We start from the raw sequence: 17,064 nt of genomic DNA on the forward strand, positions 1-17,064 counted from the left end.
TTATAATTTATTCTGTACAATATATTAATTTTTATTTGTTATATGATCATGCTTTAGTTTGGTGATACATTTTTATTTTAGGTAAGATAAGCTTTTTCTTTTGTGGTACACTAATTGAAAAGTTATAAAGCAAGCAATAAATGACATGTACACTCTCTTTGAACCATCATGAAAACACATAAATATGTACACATGAGCTTTTTCTTTTTAATTTAATATAATTTCAAAATAATTCTTGTGTTACTTCGTGACAAACTCACTAAATCTCAAGTCAGATTCTTCGCTCAAATACTCTATCCATCTTTTTAAGAAGTCACCATCAAAACGAGAGGCAGGTTTTGAACCACCCTTATTACCAAGTAGAGTCTCTGAATCACAGATTACACATAAATGTCTCTTTGCTCTTGTCATTGCAACTAAATAGATACTATTAATCTTTTACTCTCTCTCTCTCTCTCTCTTTTTTTTTTTTTTTTTTTTTTTTTTTTTTTTTTTTTTTTTTTTTTTTTTTTTTTACCATTAAGTCGTCTTTTTTCTGCTAAGAAACCTACTTCACCAGTTTCATTTGATCTAACTAATGAAAACAAAATGGCTTCTTTTTCACGACCTTGAAAGCCATCTACAGTACCAATCTCAATACCTGGCCAGTTTTCACGAATGTCTCTTTTTAATTTAGAGACTTGAAGAGCATAAGGTGTAATAACACCAATTTGGTCTTCTTCCAAGCCATCATCTAATAAAGCACGGATATGGGATACAGCCAGCTCTACCTCGAGTTCATTTGCTTTGCTTTGTTCTTCTTGGGTATCATCTACTATTTCATGTGTCAATCCTGTATCTGATGTATCTATCATAATTAGTGGAACATCTGTATTTTCGGTATCTTCAACACCAGGTAAATCAACTAAAAGATGGCTAGCAACACTTTCATCAGCTATAAGTTTATTTTCATACAGTTCTCTTGAGCTAAATTCCATAATCTTCTGATGCATTCGATATTGAACCATTAACATACGTTTAATAGAATCACCATACATACCAAGCAATCTATCAAACAATGTAGTTGAAAGATCAGTATCAGTTGGTAATTCTCCTTTCTTCAATTTTTTTTTAACATTTGTAATCTTAATAGGTGTTTTGATTGTTGGAGGTAATTGTAGATGATCTCCAGCCTATAGATAATAAGAAACATTTAGGAACGCAATATTCTAAAAACAAGATAATAAATAAACTTACCAAAATAGCTTTTTTAGCTTTTAATAATGCAATCCAGCATTCTGCTTCCAAAGCTTGTGTTGCTTCATCTATAATAACCACATCAAACTCTCGGTTTGAGATGCTTCGGCTTCCAGCACTATTATGTATAAATATGGATATATATGTATATAATTTTTTTTTAGTCCTCCGTTGGTTTAGGTTATACATACAAATCATCTTACCCATTTAAAGTAGAGATAGTAACTTGAGCGTTTGTCAAAACTTCATCTATAACTTTTTTCTCTCTTGCTCTATAATCTTTACGTAGATCCTTCACTAAACCATACATAGCTCTTCGCTCGGATCTATTCTTGGATTTCCCTATCTTTGCTAATGTTTCATCCATTTCTTTTCTTATATCAGACACAATTTGACCCGAATCACAGGTACGAGTAATAATATCAAGTGTATGATCTAGTACAGACGGTAATACTCTAGCAGGATGTCCAATACGAACGATATCAAGTCGATACTGAGCAAGTCTTTCAACCAAATTATCTAAAGAGTTATCGGTGAATAAAATCTATTTGTATACATGTATGAAAGAGTATACTATACCAACAGAGATATTTGAAGGACCACATACAAGGACACGTTTCTTTTGATTGATGGATAATTGTCGAATAATTTCTACAAGCGTATATGTCTTGCCCGTCTAACAAAATAAATAAATAAAAAAAAAATTAATCCACATATGTATTTGCATAAACTTTTTTTTTTCGTATCTGTTTTACTCCTGGTGGACCATGGATCAAGGCTATTTCGGGAGAACCAAGAGCAAATCGAACAGCTTCCTTTTGAGATTCATTTAAAGTTTCATCGAAAAATGTAATATCTGATATTGACTGAACTGAAGATAATCTAGTTTGCCCTAGCAATACATTAATCAAGTTTGATCCACCTTCTTCACACTTTTTTTGTAATGTTTCCAGACCTTTCAGCATTCTATTGTTCAAGAGTTAATATGTATTATAATTTGTGAAACCTATTTACCTTTCATAAGTAATACTGTTTGCAAGTTGAATACTATAGCGATAATAATGATAAATATAACTAGTTAGAAAACAACAATAAAAACAAAAAAAAAAAACAAACTCTCTCTCTCTCTCCCTCATTCATTCCATTCAGATAAGTTACATTACATTTGACAGCGTTCCTGTATTTCATTAGGTAATTCTTCATCCAGTTCCTGAAGAGCTAAAGTAATTTTCGAGTCAGTTACTCGAAGTACAACACCAGACCATTTAGCCACTTGCTTTGAAGGTTTATCTTTTTTGTATTCATCTAAACCAACAATGTCTCCAGTTGTAATCTTATGCGCAGGAAAGACAGGCGGTAATTTAGTTGGATTAGCAAGCTCAAGATCGATTAAACTATATATATATTTGTATATATATATATATATATATATAATGTTAATCACAAGGTGTCCAAATATATAATCATATATAAATGTGTATATAAAGACCTTTTTCCCCCTAAACCAGTTCTCATGCCTATAATGTTTAAATAAATGTCATTAAATCCAGTAAAGCTACAAATGGATCACTAGAGCTACCTGTCACTTTTAAGCCAACTAACGCAATTCCGCGACGTTGAAGTTGAATAGGGGCATACGATGATAAAAGTTTCAATGTCTCATCAACATCTATTTTCTTTTCTGTTTCAATTAACTTTATTTGATGTTCAATGAACTTTTTCATTTTGACTAGCAAAAAATAAGAAAGCTTTGTGCATAAAATTTTATTTATATACTGTGGTGACTTTATTTATTTTTTATTTTTTTTTACAATCAATTACGAAAAAAAAAAAAAAAGAGAGAGAGAGAGACCTCTATTTAACAGTTTTAAATAACTGGTTGAGCATGTATGGCTTTAATTAAGTAAGTTTTAATTTGTTGAGTAGTTTAGTTAGTTAATAACTAGGATCAAGAATTGGGAAGGAAATTTTATTTCAAGTAGTCTAGTTTCCATAGCTACACACTGTTAGTTGATAATCATAACAAATACCAAAGGAAATGATTTGTTAAGTAGAATGAAAAGTAGATATAAAATACAATAAACTATTTATAAACAGATATACTTTCAGTAGCAGTAAATAATAAAGATAAGGTTAATATGTATATATATATATATATTTTCATTAGACAATCATCGAAGTTGTCATTATATGCATTTATTATGCTGTCGTTTGTGACATAAGGAATCAGGAGGAAAGAGGATTTTTATTTCTTGTATGCATTAGCTTTGGTGAGCTTTAAGATAATCGAATACATATACACAGATTTTAGTTCCATATATTCGTTGTATTCGAATCATTTATAAGTCTTAGCAGGTCATAATATTAGTATATTTAGCAAGCTATTACTATTTATCTTTATTATACTCCAAAAAAATGAGATAAAAATCCTTTGTATTTCTATCCAAATCGTTGAAATCATCATAAAGATAATGCTGATCAACATATATGTTGATTAAGGTCGTAGATGATATAACAAAGAATATCGAAAGTTACTACTTGTCCCGAAAAAGTATATATAATTTTACATTAGTTTACTATCGTTTTCCAGAAAAAAAAAGTCTTCTATTTATTAATTACAATAAGAGAGTCAGCATCTATTAAAAAGAAAAAAAAAAGTATTTCCTTGTTTCGTTTTAAAGTAAAATAATATTTAGGAGAGTTTTGAAGGGCTTTCAACAGGTATGAATAACATTAAAATTATTCAAGTTCTTTAGTTACTATCAACTGGATTATATAAAAATACTGAGTTTCATAAAGATGGAAGTTGTTCCATAGAAAAGTATTAATTGGGTACTATTAGTATTATATACAAATGTGAATCTTTACTTCAAAATAAATAAATAAATTAGATTCCTGTTCAAGTACCAACTTAGTATATCTTGTTTGCACTATCATACATAAAATAAAAATACTTATTTAGATGCTTATTTAATTAATTGTTTAATAAATCTCAAGTATTCTACTTTTGTTATACTGTTTGTTTCTCTCTATTTCTCTCTCTCTCTCTCCTCTTTGCATTCTATAAAACCCTAAACCCTAGATAAGGCTTTTTTTGTCACTAATTTTCATTGTATTTATTAAACAGATTGGAAAGCGTTTAGATATTATATGATTGATTGTCTGTAAAGTGTATTTATTTAACAAAAGGTAGCCCTTTTCGAGCTGAGTTTTGTTTTTATTTTGCGGGGGGGGGTTTGAGGGTTGAGGGAGGGAAAGGAGAGAAAAGAGAAAACGGGACGTTTCATACTCTGCAATGTTAAATATCAATATATAATTGTTATAACAACTAATTAATAAGATCAAAGATAAGACACATCTTGAATGTTATGATCAAATTACTTGCTTGTATAACTCCAGTTATATAAATATGCATTTAATCCGCGGAAATCTGATAACTTTCCTCCTTATTTATCCTCCCGCGGAAAATGTATTGTAATATATCAAACTACATGTGTATAAATAAAATAAACTAGAATTCTATTTTTCCTTTTTTTTTTTCTTTCTTTTCTTTTTTCTTTTAAATTATAGAAAATATGTCCGAGATTTCTTTATTTGAATCTAGTTTACTCTCTCCTGAAGTACAATCACAATTACCTTCTGGATATACGCTTCGAGCACTTCGTTCAAATGATTATGAAAGAGGGTTTCTTGACGTTTTAAAGGTGCTGACTGAAGTTGGAAATCATACTAAAGAAGAATTTAAAGGTAAATTTATAATAGTAGCATATATATATATATGTTGTACCTTATACATATTACGCTATAGAACGATTTGAATACATGAAAAAGCACAATCATGAATGTAAGTCGAGACATGTATATACATAAATTTTTTATTTATATAATAAAACAAATATCTAAATGTTGGAAAAAAAATAGACCATACAATTACCATCTCAGATGATAGTAAAAATCAAGTAGTTGCAGTAGGAACAATTTTTATTGAAAGAAAGTTTATTCGCAAGAATGGATTAGTGGGTCATATTGAAGATATTGCAGTTAGGGGTAATCAACAAGGAAAGAAATTAGGTCTAAGAATTATTCAAGCCCTCAAGTACATTGGTGCTAAACGTGGATGTTACAAAGGTAAAATAGTTATATGATATAAATTGACAATATATATGAATATATACATATTTATATATCTATATTTGTGTATGTAGTTATTTTAGATTGTTCTGAAAAGGTAAGCTTTGACAATAATTTAACAAATAACACAAATCTAATTCACTTTTGTAAAAAAAAAAAAAAAAAGAATGTGCCTTTCTATGAAAAATGTGGTTTTACAAGGAAAGAAGTTGAAATGTCTTGGTATGTTCCTCAGCAGCAAGTAAAGGCTCGTTTGTAGTAGTAGAAGATATAAATATAAATCTATATATTTTAATATATTAAAAATAAAAACTATTTAATTCCATTCTTTAATATTTTTAAGGTTTTTTAAGATGATAGGATAAGTTGTTTTATGATTATCATGTCCCCAAATAGTATCCATATGTTCATAGCCAACCAAGCGTTCAACTTGTACTAAATTTAGCATAGAAAATAAGGGTCGACTATCATTGACTGGAGGTGATTGTTCACCTAGACCATGATTCTCATAGCCAGGAAAGGTTCTTACAAATCGTTCTCCATTTACCAAGTAATCTGATGTACCATAAAATACAATTAAGGGAACCTTTTTGGTTGTATCTTTTTTAGTATCATCATCTTCTTGTTCTTTATCTGCCACATAAAGTAATGTTCCTTTACGTCCCCAACCTGCAAGCCAATCTGAAATTAACCGAGCACTCACTGGACGGGGAGTGAATTGGAAATATTTAACTTTTCTTCTACGCAACCAATGATTATCCCACCAATTAAAAAGATAAGAAAACATACTATAGGCTAAAAAACTAAAAATTCTAGGTTCTATCATTGTTTGTACTAGTTTCATAATGGGTAAAAATGATGTTTTGCCTATATTTAATGTATAAGTTTAGTTTATTTTTTTTTATCTATTTGTTACCTTTTATTTACTTACCAAACATTAATGTGTATATCCAATCGCTCAAATTAATTAAAAGACAAAGCGGGAATTTTCTGTTATATAAAAATATGATATTGGTTAGTATATAGCAAGAGAGAAAGTGTGTGTGTGTATTGATATTATCATTTCTTACTTGACCAAATCACCAGAAAATACAGCAGGAGCTAATGCTACAAAACAACTTAGACTATCCTTTATATCAGGACAAAGTTTTAATGCAATAAATGCTTGAGCATTTCCTTGAGAATGTCCAATATAAGCGACCTAAAACAAAGTATCAGTATATTATTTATTTATTTATCATTTAGTTACCTTTGAGAAACCAGTATACTCCTTTATGTATTCAATCATCGCACAAAAATCATAAACACCTAATTCTTTTAGTCCCCAGTTCCAATATTCTGGGTCCTTATGAGATAGCGAAATATGATCATAGCCTGTAATAGAGCGATTATTACCTACCCAGACATCATAACCTTCATCACTTAACGTAAAAGCTAATGATCTTTCTTCATTTAAAACAAATGCGCCAGAACATTGGAATAAGCCATGACCAATCATAACAGGACGCTTACCTATAAAAGGTTAATATGTCATCAGAAAACTTATTAATAAAGAATGGTAGTCATTTCCCTTTTGTCATCTAACATAACATACCTTGAGGTTTAGTGTTTTTTTATAAATACGATACATATTCAGAACATAACCGTCTTTAGTAACAACTTGGTGCATTTCACTTGTGTAACCCCATCGATCTGCATAGTAAGTTTCGTCTTGTGTAAGTAGCTCATCTGGCACCTCTAATAGATCCTCATGAGGTCGTAAGTTTTTGTAGATAAAAGTATCGAATAGTAATGTTTTACTTGTTTTATATATTGCAATGATAACAAACACAAGTAAGACTGATAGAGATAGCATGGTTGATAGCAGTGAGTGTACAAACATGATAATTCTTTGATTTGTACTTCTTTTAATTCGTTTGATCCTCTTCTTATTGATTGTAATACGCTTAGGTAATTTAAGATCATCTATAAAGAGATTTTCTTCAGATGAAGACATAGAGGTATCAGTAGAAGAAGGAGTCATTTCCTTTGTTAGAAGAGTATCGTAGAGACCATTGAAATCAGACTCTTTTGGTATTGGATCATTATTGATTTCATTTTTAATAACTTCTTCTGTAAAAAGGTCTTCTGTGGGATCTATTCTATAGATATCCCATGATTCACTATTATTAATAACAGTACTATTATGCATTCGTATAATAATAATTGCAACCCCAAAAAAAAAGAAGAATAATAAGAAAAGAAAAATACAAAAAAAAAAAAAGAAAAGAATGAGGGAGAAACAGAGATTAAATAAGCGTTAAATAATCATCATTTTATACTTGTTTAATAGTGTTTAGTTTGATTTCTATTATTGAATAACCGCTCATAAATTTGTCAACTTAAAATTTCTTATTTTATTTTTAGACGAAAATGAAATTAAATTTCAGGCATTCAATCGTCTATTATAACACCAGTAAGGAGGAGGCTTTAATGATGAGCTTCATTTTGCAATAACAATTAATAATATACAATCCAATAGAATTTGCTCAGCAATCTTAAAGTCAATAGTAAGCGAATGAATGTACAAATATCCATGACCAATGTCTTTTAACTCCATTTCAACTATACAGTGTCTGCATGTACAAAAAAAAAACACAAAAGGTTTATTAGTGGGTTTTAATCTATATAATGTTCATGTTAATTATTAAGTTTTTAATCTTTCATCACATTCATCACATGACATTTGTCTTAAACTTTAATAATAAGAGTACGATTAGTTCGTTATAGAAATTTCAAATAGTTCACTATTTTGTATCATGTTTACAGTACTCTCTCTCTATATATACATTTATCTCTCTATCTATCTACATGTATATGTATACACATATATTTTGAAATTATACGATCAATAATGTAAACTAGTATGGATTACACTCTGATGAATCTTGTAGGTTTTTGGAAGATGGACTTTTCTGCATCTACCAAAAATTCCTCTAAACTTGGAATCTTTTGTGATTTGATTTTAGTTGTTATTAGATTATGATTAACTTTTTGTAATGTTATTTTACTTTTAAATACATGATGTTTTAGTGAAGAATTAATTCTTCCCTTTTAGGTATTTTGTATAGTCAGTATTCTTTATGTAGCTTACTTCCTACATATGACTTAATGGTCACAAATACTTTATCAAAAATCTATAAAGTAGATTGACACCATGAATTCATATCATATATTCTATTCATATATGCATATAACGCATGACATGTGTGTTAAATATATAAAATTACAATTAGAAAGAGTGATAATAGACGAATTGATGCATATATATATATATATATATAAAGCATTAACAAGTGTATACGAGAAGATATCATAAGACTAAAATCTAAGCTTGTGTTAAAGTAAAGTAAACAAATAAATGATCCAATTAGCAAGAAGGATGACAACCAATAATAGAACTGAGACACCAATAGCAGTACGTCTATAAGGGGCAGATCCATTTGGTTGCCATTGTTGACGTCTTGTTTTCCATATTTCGTGAACATTTTCAACTTTCTCCTTTGAATCCGGTGTTACTTTAACCATTAAATAAGCATGATCACTTGCACTGTAATCTCTATTTCCTATCCATTTATGGCGTACATCCATGCATCTAACCATCGTCCAATCCAATTTTGCTTTAAACAAACCAAAATAATCAGGATTATGCAGCGTTATTTCATTAGGGTCCCAAGGATCATAAAATCCAGGATTACGAGCCTGTCTTAAGGTTTCAGCATCAAATCCAGAAACCCACTCAAATAGTTTAAGTGATCCAAATAATCTCCAAATAAAACGAATGAATCGAATAGGGGCTATCGAAAATGGGAAACCAGCAGCTGCTAAACGAAGATTATATTCATGTTGACTGTCTCTGTAAACTGCCATTACATGGCGGTCAAACCAGTTACTTTCAGTATCACCCACAGACATAAATCGATATCTATCACGTGCATATTTAGGAGATAATCGAACGATTGATTGAACCATTGTATTCAAGTCACCACAAATAATTTGATGAGGGTATTTATCTGATAAAGAGGCTGCGTCTTCAAATATATCAGAAAAGTTTATAATACGGTTAATAATACCTGTAAAAACCTTGTACAAAAAGAGAGAGAGAAAGTTTAATTTAGTATATAGTCATATACGATACACATATAAATATATTAATTTACTATTTACCTCTAAATGAACGCAATAGCAAACTATAGGCGGTAATGGAGATGCATTCACAGTTCCAACTAAAGTATATCGTCTACAAATATATGTTTAAACTATATGTTTACATACTTATATTTCTATATATAAAATACTACTTTACTGTCCTTTTCTTGGCTCTCTTAATAAGATCCCATTTTTTTCCCAATTAAATGCATTCTTTCTATGTTCAAGAACTCTAAAATCAACATCATGTTTTGATAATATTGCATTTCCATGTACACCTCCACCCTATTAAATAACAAGAATATTTTAAGTTGAACGCTATTTGAATGAGAGGAGACTTTTTTTTTTTAAAAAAAAATGCTTACTGTATCCCTTAGCCTTCTGACCGAACTATCGAGTTCTTCAAATTCACAAACAAAACATCCAAGCAATTGAAGTGCCTTACATAATTCTTGCATGTGATCACGATTACCCGATCGCTTACAATAAATATCAACTTCTTGAAGTAAAATGACATCAGGATCTAAATCTTGAATAGTTTCAATGATCGCTTCGGATTCTAATTAAAACGATGAGTATATATTTATATAAATGTATAAATATATAATATTAATACATGTATTTCCAATACCATAATTTCTTTCGATATTCCATTGAAGTACTTTGAGGGATTCACCTACAATAGGTTTATCTTTTGGTCTGTAATCATATATCACAATCTCACCGGGAGATGGTAAAGATGGTGAGCTCATTTTTTTTCTTTTTTTTTTTTTTTTTTTTTTTTTTTTTTTTTAAGAGATAATAAATAACTCGACTCCTCAAGCCGAAAAAGGGGGAAATAATAAAATATTTTGTTGAAAAAAAAAAAAAAAAAAAAAAAAAGGTAAATGTGACGCTCCAGCAGCGGTTATTCAAACATTGATAAAAGAGCAACGTTTCTCGATAATGATTGCTGTCGAGTAATTTGTTGAATATTTCAAATGTATAAAATAATAAGAGGCATAGATTTAAGCAGAGTTGTCCGTGTTTCTAAAAAAAAAAAGTAATTTTGAGCCGATACATTTGAAGCACTCTTTCATTCTTAATTATTACTTGCTTAATATATCCTCTATAAGTAGTATTTGATCTATTACTTAGACATAGCTAAACGGCTTAAAATTATATACGTTTCATTAAATTATCACTGATAAACTTGGTCTTTGTTTGATATGAAACCTTTATCAGTTAGCTACATTCATTCTTAGTATTTATTGTATTATCCAAAAAAACAGGCTTTGTCTTAAAGAGAAATATCGCAGACTCTTAAAGAATATTTTCTTTAAATAAAAATTCGATCACATATCGTCAAAAAAGATGATATTATTAAACTTGTATAATTATTGATTAAAAATATTTAGAACATCATAAAAAGAGAGACAAAAAAAATGTTTCCTGTAAAGTAAATTTTGGTACCTACAGCTAACAAGCAATCCTTTATATGCTAACTATTTTGATACAAACTAAATTAAATATAAATTCAGTTAGCTATTTGTAAAAATCATTTATTGTGAGAGCTTACCTAATTTTATATATGCTCCACGGAGCTATAAAAAAAAAAAAAAAAAAAAAAAAAAAAAAAAAAAAAAGACGGCCTAAATTGTATTGAAGCTAGTTAACATGTACATTGTACAATATAAATCTTCTAAATCCTATATTATATTCTTTGGAGCTTTGTTACCCTTAGAGAATATACTTTTGAATAATATAAACATAACAGATAAGGGATTTATTTTTTCCTCTGATCCATAAAGTTATTAGTTGTTATGTAACAGTTAGTAAAGTAGGTAATAAAGATTTTTAATGATAAAAAAATGTTTAAAATTTGAATAGAAATAATAAGCTAAACTTAGGTTAGTGAGTAAAGGAAAGGTATGTAAGCATCTTTTACTGTAATTACTCCAACAATACAAACAATACATATATAATAAAGATATATCTTTACCAAAATTTGTATATATATGTGTGTATAATGCTACATATATAATATACATAGATATACTGGTTTATACCTGCACCTGGCTAAAGCAAAAAAAAAAAAAAAATAAATAAATATAAAAAATAAAAAAAAACCTTGTATAGAAGGCTTGTAGAATTAAAAAACAATATAAAAACTAAGAAAAAGAGCTCATTTGTCTCTCTTTCTTTTTCCTTAATATTTCATAATGCGCTTTATTTTACTAATAACTATTGCATTCAATGTCTTATTTGTTTATACTACTATGACAGAACCAACAAAAGAAGAGTTCATAACTATCACTCAACGCCGTGTTGCAAATACAATTAAACGTTACACACCTTCCGTTAGTGATGTGATTAAATGGTAAGAAGTGATATAAAACAAAAAAAAAACATTAGTAAATTGAGGTAAAGAGCGTCATTGTTAACATGCATAAAAATGATCAGGAAATCTTCAATTTCATCAGAAGGTACTTGGCCTGATATTAACATGATTGCAGGTTGCGATGCAAGGTTACATACAAATACATTGATATCATTGAAAAAAAAAACATCATGCTTCTAATATTTGATTATTATTTCCTTTCAATAGACGTGCAAATTGGCCTGCAACAACTCATCTGGATAGAACACGTAAGAGGTTTTAATATATGTTATTCATAACAACCATCATTGTTAATCTCAAATCCTTTTTTTTTTCTTAGTTTTACTTGCTAGTGCCTATGTTGTAAATCATATCGATGAGACTCTTTTAGATAAAATTAATTTAGCTTTAAACTATTGGTTTGAAAATGATTTTAAAGAACCTGATTGTCTTGAAAGAGGCGGTAAATTAGATTCAAATTGTCCTTGTCATACTCCTGGTCTTTGGAATACAAACTGGTATAATCAAATAATTTCAGTACCTAGCTATGTTGGCAACATATGCTTATTACTTCGAGATAACTTGACTCCCTATCAATTTAGAAAATGTACACTTATTCAGGCCCGTTCATTTGATACCATTGGTGGCCCTATACCTTCACCCCCTACAAAATACACAGGTGCCAATCTTTTAGATGTCTCTTCAGTAGGCTTTAATTTGGCTCTCTTGACAAAGAATATGACAGGTATTCAAATAGCTCTCCATTATTTCTATAGCGGCGCACAGATTACTTCTAGGGTGGCTGAAGACGGTATCCAAGCAGATGGTTCATTTATGCAACACGGTGGATTGCTTTATAATGGTAACTATGGTAAGGACTACATCAACGATCTCTTATCCATCTTTACCGAAACAAAGGGGACCTCATTGGGGCCTGCATCTAAAGTAAAATCAGCATTCGCTACCTTGATGAGTGGTACGGAATGGATGATGGTCGCAGATATCAAATTACATTCGCTTCTATGGCAATATAGTGTGATTGGTCGTATGATCTCTTTTCGATATTCGAATAGACAAGCAAGTGGTGGTGTAGCTATTGATTTTAAAAAAGTAAGTGAAAGTGCTAAAGGCTGGGAGAATCAAAAAACAATTGATGCCATAGTAGATCGTTTAGAGAGGCCTTCAACAGATAACGCTAATCAAGGAAAACTTGTTGGTACCAAATACTTTTATAATGCAGACTATATGGTATACATATATACACATATATTATTATTATTATTAACATCGGACATTTTCTTTTAGGTTCATCGTGCACCTACTTATGTTATCACTATGAAAATGTATTCAAGTCGTACTGTCAATTCCGAATGTGTTAATTCTCAAAACCCTTTTGGTTTTCATCTTAGTGATGGTGCCATCTACAATTATTTGACCGGTGATGAATATATGGATACCTTTGGAGCTTGGAATTGGGAATTAATACCTGGTATCACTGTAGACATGTTTGGAACGCCCTTATCATGTAACAGAGTGAAAAGAAAGGGTAAAAAAGAGTTTGTAGGTGGTGCGACAGATGATAATATAGGCATCGCTGTTATGGACTATATGAATCCTATTCATGGAAATTTAGCATTTAAAAAGACCGCTTTCTTCTTCCCATCTGGTTATGCTATTCAAGTGGGCCTTACTCATTCGAGGAATAAAACCGCACCCCTTGTCACCGTCCTTGATCAACGACGTCGTAATGGTAACATCTATATCTCAGGCCGACTTCGAAATACCAATTCAATGTATGAGAGTAAAGCTACAAGTAGTATTTGGCATGACAATATGGGTTATTATTTCCCTAATGCTGAGACGATCTATGTTAACTCAAAACCGCGTGCAGCCGATTGGGCATCCATTGGTATCTCTAGAGGGAACGAAATGCATCAGCTTTGGACGTCCTATATTAAGCATTCAAATACGTTGACCAATAATCGTCTTTTAACACAGTATGTAGTGCAGCCTGGTATCAGTCTTGATGAATTTAATGAGAAGATCCATAATAATAAAGGCTCAAACAAGATTCCTATTCAGCTTGATTTCAAAGAGAGTTCATCTTACATACACGCAGCCTACAGTGCAGCAGATAAAACAATCGCAATAGCCTTCTGGGCTCCAGGCAATTACAGTTCTTCATGGTGGGGAAAATCGCTCATCATTGAATCGACAAAGCCTTGTGTTTTACTCTTTAGAAAGTTAGGATCAAATAAATATCGAATCACTATAGCTGATCCTTCACAAACCTTATTAGATCTCAATTTATCGTTTACTATGGCTGGAGGAACTAGGCTGATCAAAATAAAGTTCCCTACTGGCAATAATGCTGGTAAAGGCGTGGTTGTTGAAACTATCATGTGCTTTTAGCATAGATGAATATCAAATATATACATATTTTATCTATTTATTTCTTCTCTGTATTTCTTTAATTTCTTTAAAGTAATTATTTTGTATTTTCTTGATAAAACTAATTTTAAGAAATATTTATATTACTCTATATATAATAATAATATCTTGCACAATGATGCTAAGTATTACTTAACATAGAGTGAAGTATCAAATAAGTACATCCATTTCGAAGTTAATGAAATACATGATCCTCTTTTTTTTTCATTTCTTTCTTTCTTATCTGGGAGACTTCTCTTCTCCTCTCACTCCTTTCATTTGTAAATGATACACTGGTTGCACTATTATGATCCAGCAAAAAAAAAAAAAAAAAAAAAAAAAAAAGTTTTGGTTACCTATTTGTAAAATGCTGCTAATATATTTAACTTTATTCTATTCAAGTATATAAATGACTATATAAATTTTGAAATATCTTTAATATGCGCATAATCGCAACCACTTCTTTTTTTTTTTAGTGCTCCATTTTATCAGATTCATCATGTAGCTCTTGACCATATATTGTACTTGCCTAATTATAATAAATAAATAAATAAGTTTTATCATCGCTACTTAGTTCATTACCATTTGCCAAGTTTGAAGTATATTATCTTCTGCTGTACTCGCAAGCATCCAAGGCTCTGCAGGATTCCATGCAAAATCTGAAATTTTACTTGTATGTCCACCGTGTATAAACTATGCTATGTTAGTCCTTTTTTTTTTCTCTTTTATAAATGCATTTATTTTACCAGTAGTTCAGGAGGACCATCTTCTGCATCTTGAGGTGTTTGTTCATCTCCAATCCTTGCCAAATCCCATACACAAATTCTTCTATCATAACTTGCTGTGGCTAATATAGCTTCATGATGAGGTGACCAAGCAAGTTGCACAATGTCTTCCTCATGTTTTTTTAATAAATGTAATTTGTTATTCAAGTTACGTAAATCCCATAATGCTGCTGTCTATTTTTTTTTTTTTTTTGTTATCATGTCAGTCATAATAAATCGAGATTATTTTAAAATTAACATATAAATTACCTTATCAGATGAGCCAGTAGCTAAAATCCATTCATTTCCTGGACTAAACCCAACACAATTCACTTCTGCTTCATGGGCAATAACACTATGTATTGGCTGATATGATTCTTCTCGAGTGTCCCAACTAAATAGCCATATATAAATATACACATACTTGACTTACAAACATTTATTATACATACACTATGAGGCGCTTATCATCACCTACAGAAGCAAAAATAGAATCATGTCTCATATGCCATGCTACATCCTAAAACCTAAGTTAATAACTTTTTTTTTTTAAAAAAAAAGAAGAAACGAAAAAATATTATACATTATATGTATGCATATATAAATATATATATTTACCATAACTGCATTTGTATGTGCTCTATAGATTTGTAATGGTTCTAGTATCCGCTTTTCTTTTGAAGCAGCAGCAATATCCCAATGAACAATCACTTGATCAAGTCCAGCACTAAGTAAATGATTTGATTTTGTTTTATGCGGATTCCAAGCTAAGCCATAACTATAGAAATATAAGCTATCATCCTATTTAATTGTTTATTTACAACATTACCCTTCTTCTGTATGACCTCTTAATCTTAAAGCAGGATTAAAAGGTTCATTTTCTTTTGGAAAAGATTCATGAGTTGTTCTATCAAATACATATACTTCACCTGTCCTTGATTTTGTAGCAATAATATTAGGATTTTCATATTGATATCTTGCTCTATTCACTTCCCCATCATGAACAATCTTTTGTGTTATATGAATATGTGCATCATTAAAGGAACCATAGCCTCCAATCTCTAGTTGTCGTTGTTGTTCAATGTGAATATTATTACACTTTGTACGTATATATTATACTCCTTTTTTATTTTACCATTTGTGCTTTCTTCATATTTCCTCAGGTCAATATCTTGATTATCTTTGGGTAGTTGAACATTTGCAATCATAAGATAATTAGGCTCTTCGTCATTTGTATGTGTGCCAAGTAGTAAACGTTGAGTTTTATAGTTTTTATCGGGTCGACTAAACAAAAAAGAAGGAAAGAAAAAAACAAAACGTTATTTTTTTTTAAAAAAACACACACACACACACACACATCGATGTCTATAGATTTATAATTGTTTACTTTTCTACATCAGGAAACCATTGACAAGTTAAGCTAGGCCATTCCAACGCATGTGAAATAACAAGATCATATAAGAATGGTGAATTCTTTTTCCAGATCTTGTATTCTTCATTGATTAAATTTTCTCCTTCTTTAATAGCATTCACATTGCTATTATCAATTTCTATACATGATAAAACAATTAGGCTATAAAAGTTATTTGTTGATCATCATGTTCATACCATACTCCATTTTTATCAAAATATAAATATTTTTTTTAATAAAAAAAAGGGCAGAGAAAGGCGCGTTTATACTATGATCAAAAAAAAAAAATAACTTGAAAGTCACACTCATAAATCATGCAATAATGCGGCAGTAATAATAGCTTATTATCATATGGAATAACTTGACTCTATAATATTACAAATATCATCGTTAATTACTTGAAACTAAGTATTGATTTAGTTTTTATTTTATTTTATTTTTGACATTATTTTAAGCTATAAAAAAAAAAAAAAAAAAAGAAAAAAAAAGTTTAAAATTATTATGTAATGTAATAATTTTTGACATAATCACGTGTATTGATAGTC

At 29.9% G+C, this 17,064-nt stretch overlaps 7 protein-coding genes across 7 annotated transcripts; 2 read left to right on the plus strand and 5 right to left on the minus strand.

Annotated features, from left to right (window-relative positions):
• Positions 1-240: 240 nt before the first annotated feature.
• Positions 241-2,751, minus strand: BX663DRAFT_441414 (P-loop containing nucleoside triphosphate hydrolase protein; the record flags this gene model as incomplete). Its single annotated transcript, XM_051523452.1, has 8 exons — positions 241-416; positions 518-1,172; positions 1,237-1,354; positions 1,440-1,755; positions 1,816-1,912; positions 1,992-2,202; positions 2,400-2,630; positions 2,726-2,751. 8 exons carry the CDS (start codon positions 2,749-2,751, stop codon positions 241-243), a joined length of 1,830 nt encoding a protein of 609 aa, XP_051379386.1.
• Positions 2,752-4,811: 2,060 nt separating this feature from the next.
• BX663DRAFT_555035 (acyl-CoA N-acyltransferase) lies at positions 4,812-5,626 on the plus strand (the record flags this gene model as incomplete). The annotated part of the gene is made up of 5 exons (XM_051531585.1): positions 4,812-4,983; positions 5,045-5,080; positions 5,158-5,364; positions 5,442-5,464; positions 5,534-5,626. The coding sequence occupies 5 exons, from the start codon at positions 4,812-4,814 to the stop codon at positions 5,624-5,626; spliced, it is 531 nt and encodes a 176-aa protein (XP_051379387.1).
• A 57-nt stretch (positions 5,627-5,683) lies between these two features.
• BX663DRAFT_555036 (Alpha/Beta hydrolase protein) lies at positions 5,684-7,558 on the minus strand (the record flags this gene model as incomplete). Its single annotated transcript, XM_051531586.1, has 5 exons — positions 5,684-6,234; positions 6,299-6,357; positions 6,438-6,568; positions 6,617-6,874; positions 6,962-7,558. The coding sequence occupies 5 exons, from the start codon at positions 7,556-7,558 to the stop codon at positions 5,684-5,686; spliced, it is 1,596 nt and encodes a 531-aa protein (XP_051379388.1).
• Positions 7,559-8,745: 1,187 nt separating this feature from the next.
• BX663DRAFT_532882 (uncharacterized protein) lies at positions 8,746-9,321 on the minus strand (the record flags this gene model as incomplete). Its single annotated transcript, XM_051530488.1, has 1 exon — positions 8,746-9,321. One exon carries the CDS (start codon positions 9,319-9,321, stop codon positions 8,746-8,748), a length of 576 nt encoding a protein of 191 aa, XP_051379389.1.
• A 147-nt stretch (positions 9,322-9,468) lies between these two features.
• BX663DRAFT_521629 (uncharacterized protein) lies at positions 9,469-10,338 on the minus strand. Its single transcript, XM_051529263.1, has 3 exons — positions 10,187-10,338; positions 9,921-10,114; positions 9,469-9,840 (listed from the first exon to the last, which is right to left on the minus strand). The coding sequence occupies exons 1-3, from the start codon at positions 10,305-10,307 to the stop codon at positions 9,709-9,711; spliced, it is 447 nt and encodes a 148-aa protein (XP_051379390.1). The 5' UTR covers positions 10,308-10,338; the 3' UTR covers positions 9,469-9,708.
• A 2,744-nt stretch (positions 10,339-13,082) lies between these two features.
• BX663DRAFT_521634 (galactose mutarotase-like domain-containing protein) lies at positions 13,083-14,717 on the plus strand. Its single transcript, XM_051529264.1, has 2 exons — positions 13,083-14,426; positions 14,701-14,717. Exon 1 carries the CDS (start codon positions 13,250-13,252, stop codon positions 14,324-14,326), a length of 1,077 nt encoding a protein of 358 aa, XP_051379391.1. The 5' UTR covers positions 13,083-13,249; the 3' UTR covers positions 14,327-14,426; positions 14,701-14,717.
• On the minus strand, positions 14,700-16,726 carry BX663DRAFT_563997 (WD40-repeat-containing domain protein; the record flags this gene model as incomplete). Its single annotated transcript, XM_051532030.1, has 10 exons — positions 14,700-14,873; positions 14,927-15,037; positions 15,091-15,303; positions 15,379-15,502; positions 15,561-15,628; positions 15,727-15,886; positions 15,938-16,169; positions 16,244-16,392; positions 16,496-16,658; positions 16,717-16,726. The coding sequence occupies 10 exons, from the start codon at positions 16,724-16,726 to the stop codon at positions 14,817-14,819; spliced, it is 1,287 nt and encodes a 428-aa protein (XP_051379392.1). The 3' UTR covers positions 14,700-14,816.
• Positions 16,727-17,064: the final 338 nt, after the last annotated feature.

This window comes from Cokeromyces recurvatus, assembly GCF_025118155.1.
Source record: "Cokeromyces recurvatus strain NRRL 2243 chromosome Unknown BX663scaffold_31, whole genome shotgun sequence".
NCBI lineage: Eukaryota > Fungi > Mucoromycota > Mucoromycetes > Mucorales > Mucoraceae > Cokeromyces > Cokeromyces recurvatus.

Coding starts and splice junctions, on each gene's coding strand:
- BX663DRAFT_521629 (XM_051529263.1), bottom strand. CDS start 10,307: ATGAGCTCACCATCTTTACCATCTCCCGGTGAGATTGTGATATATGAT. Junction 10,115..10,186: donor GAATATCGAAAGAAATTATG/GTATTGGAAATA, acceptor CGTTTTAATTAG/AATCCGAAGCGATCATTGAA. Junction 9,841..9,920: donor TCAGAAGGCTAAGGGATACA/GTAAGCATTTTT, acceptor GTTATTTAATAG/GGTGGAGGTGTACATGGAAA.
- BX663DRAFT_521634 (XM_051529264.1), top strand. CDS start 13,250: ATGAAAATGTATTCAAGTCGTACTGTCAATTCCGAATGTGTTAATTCT.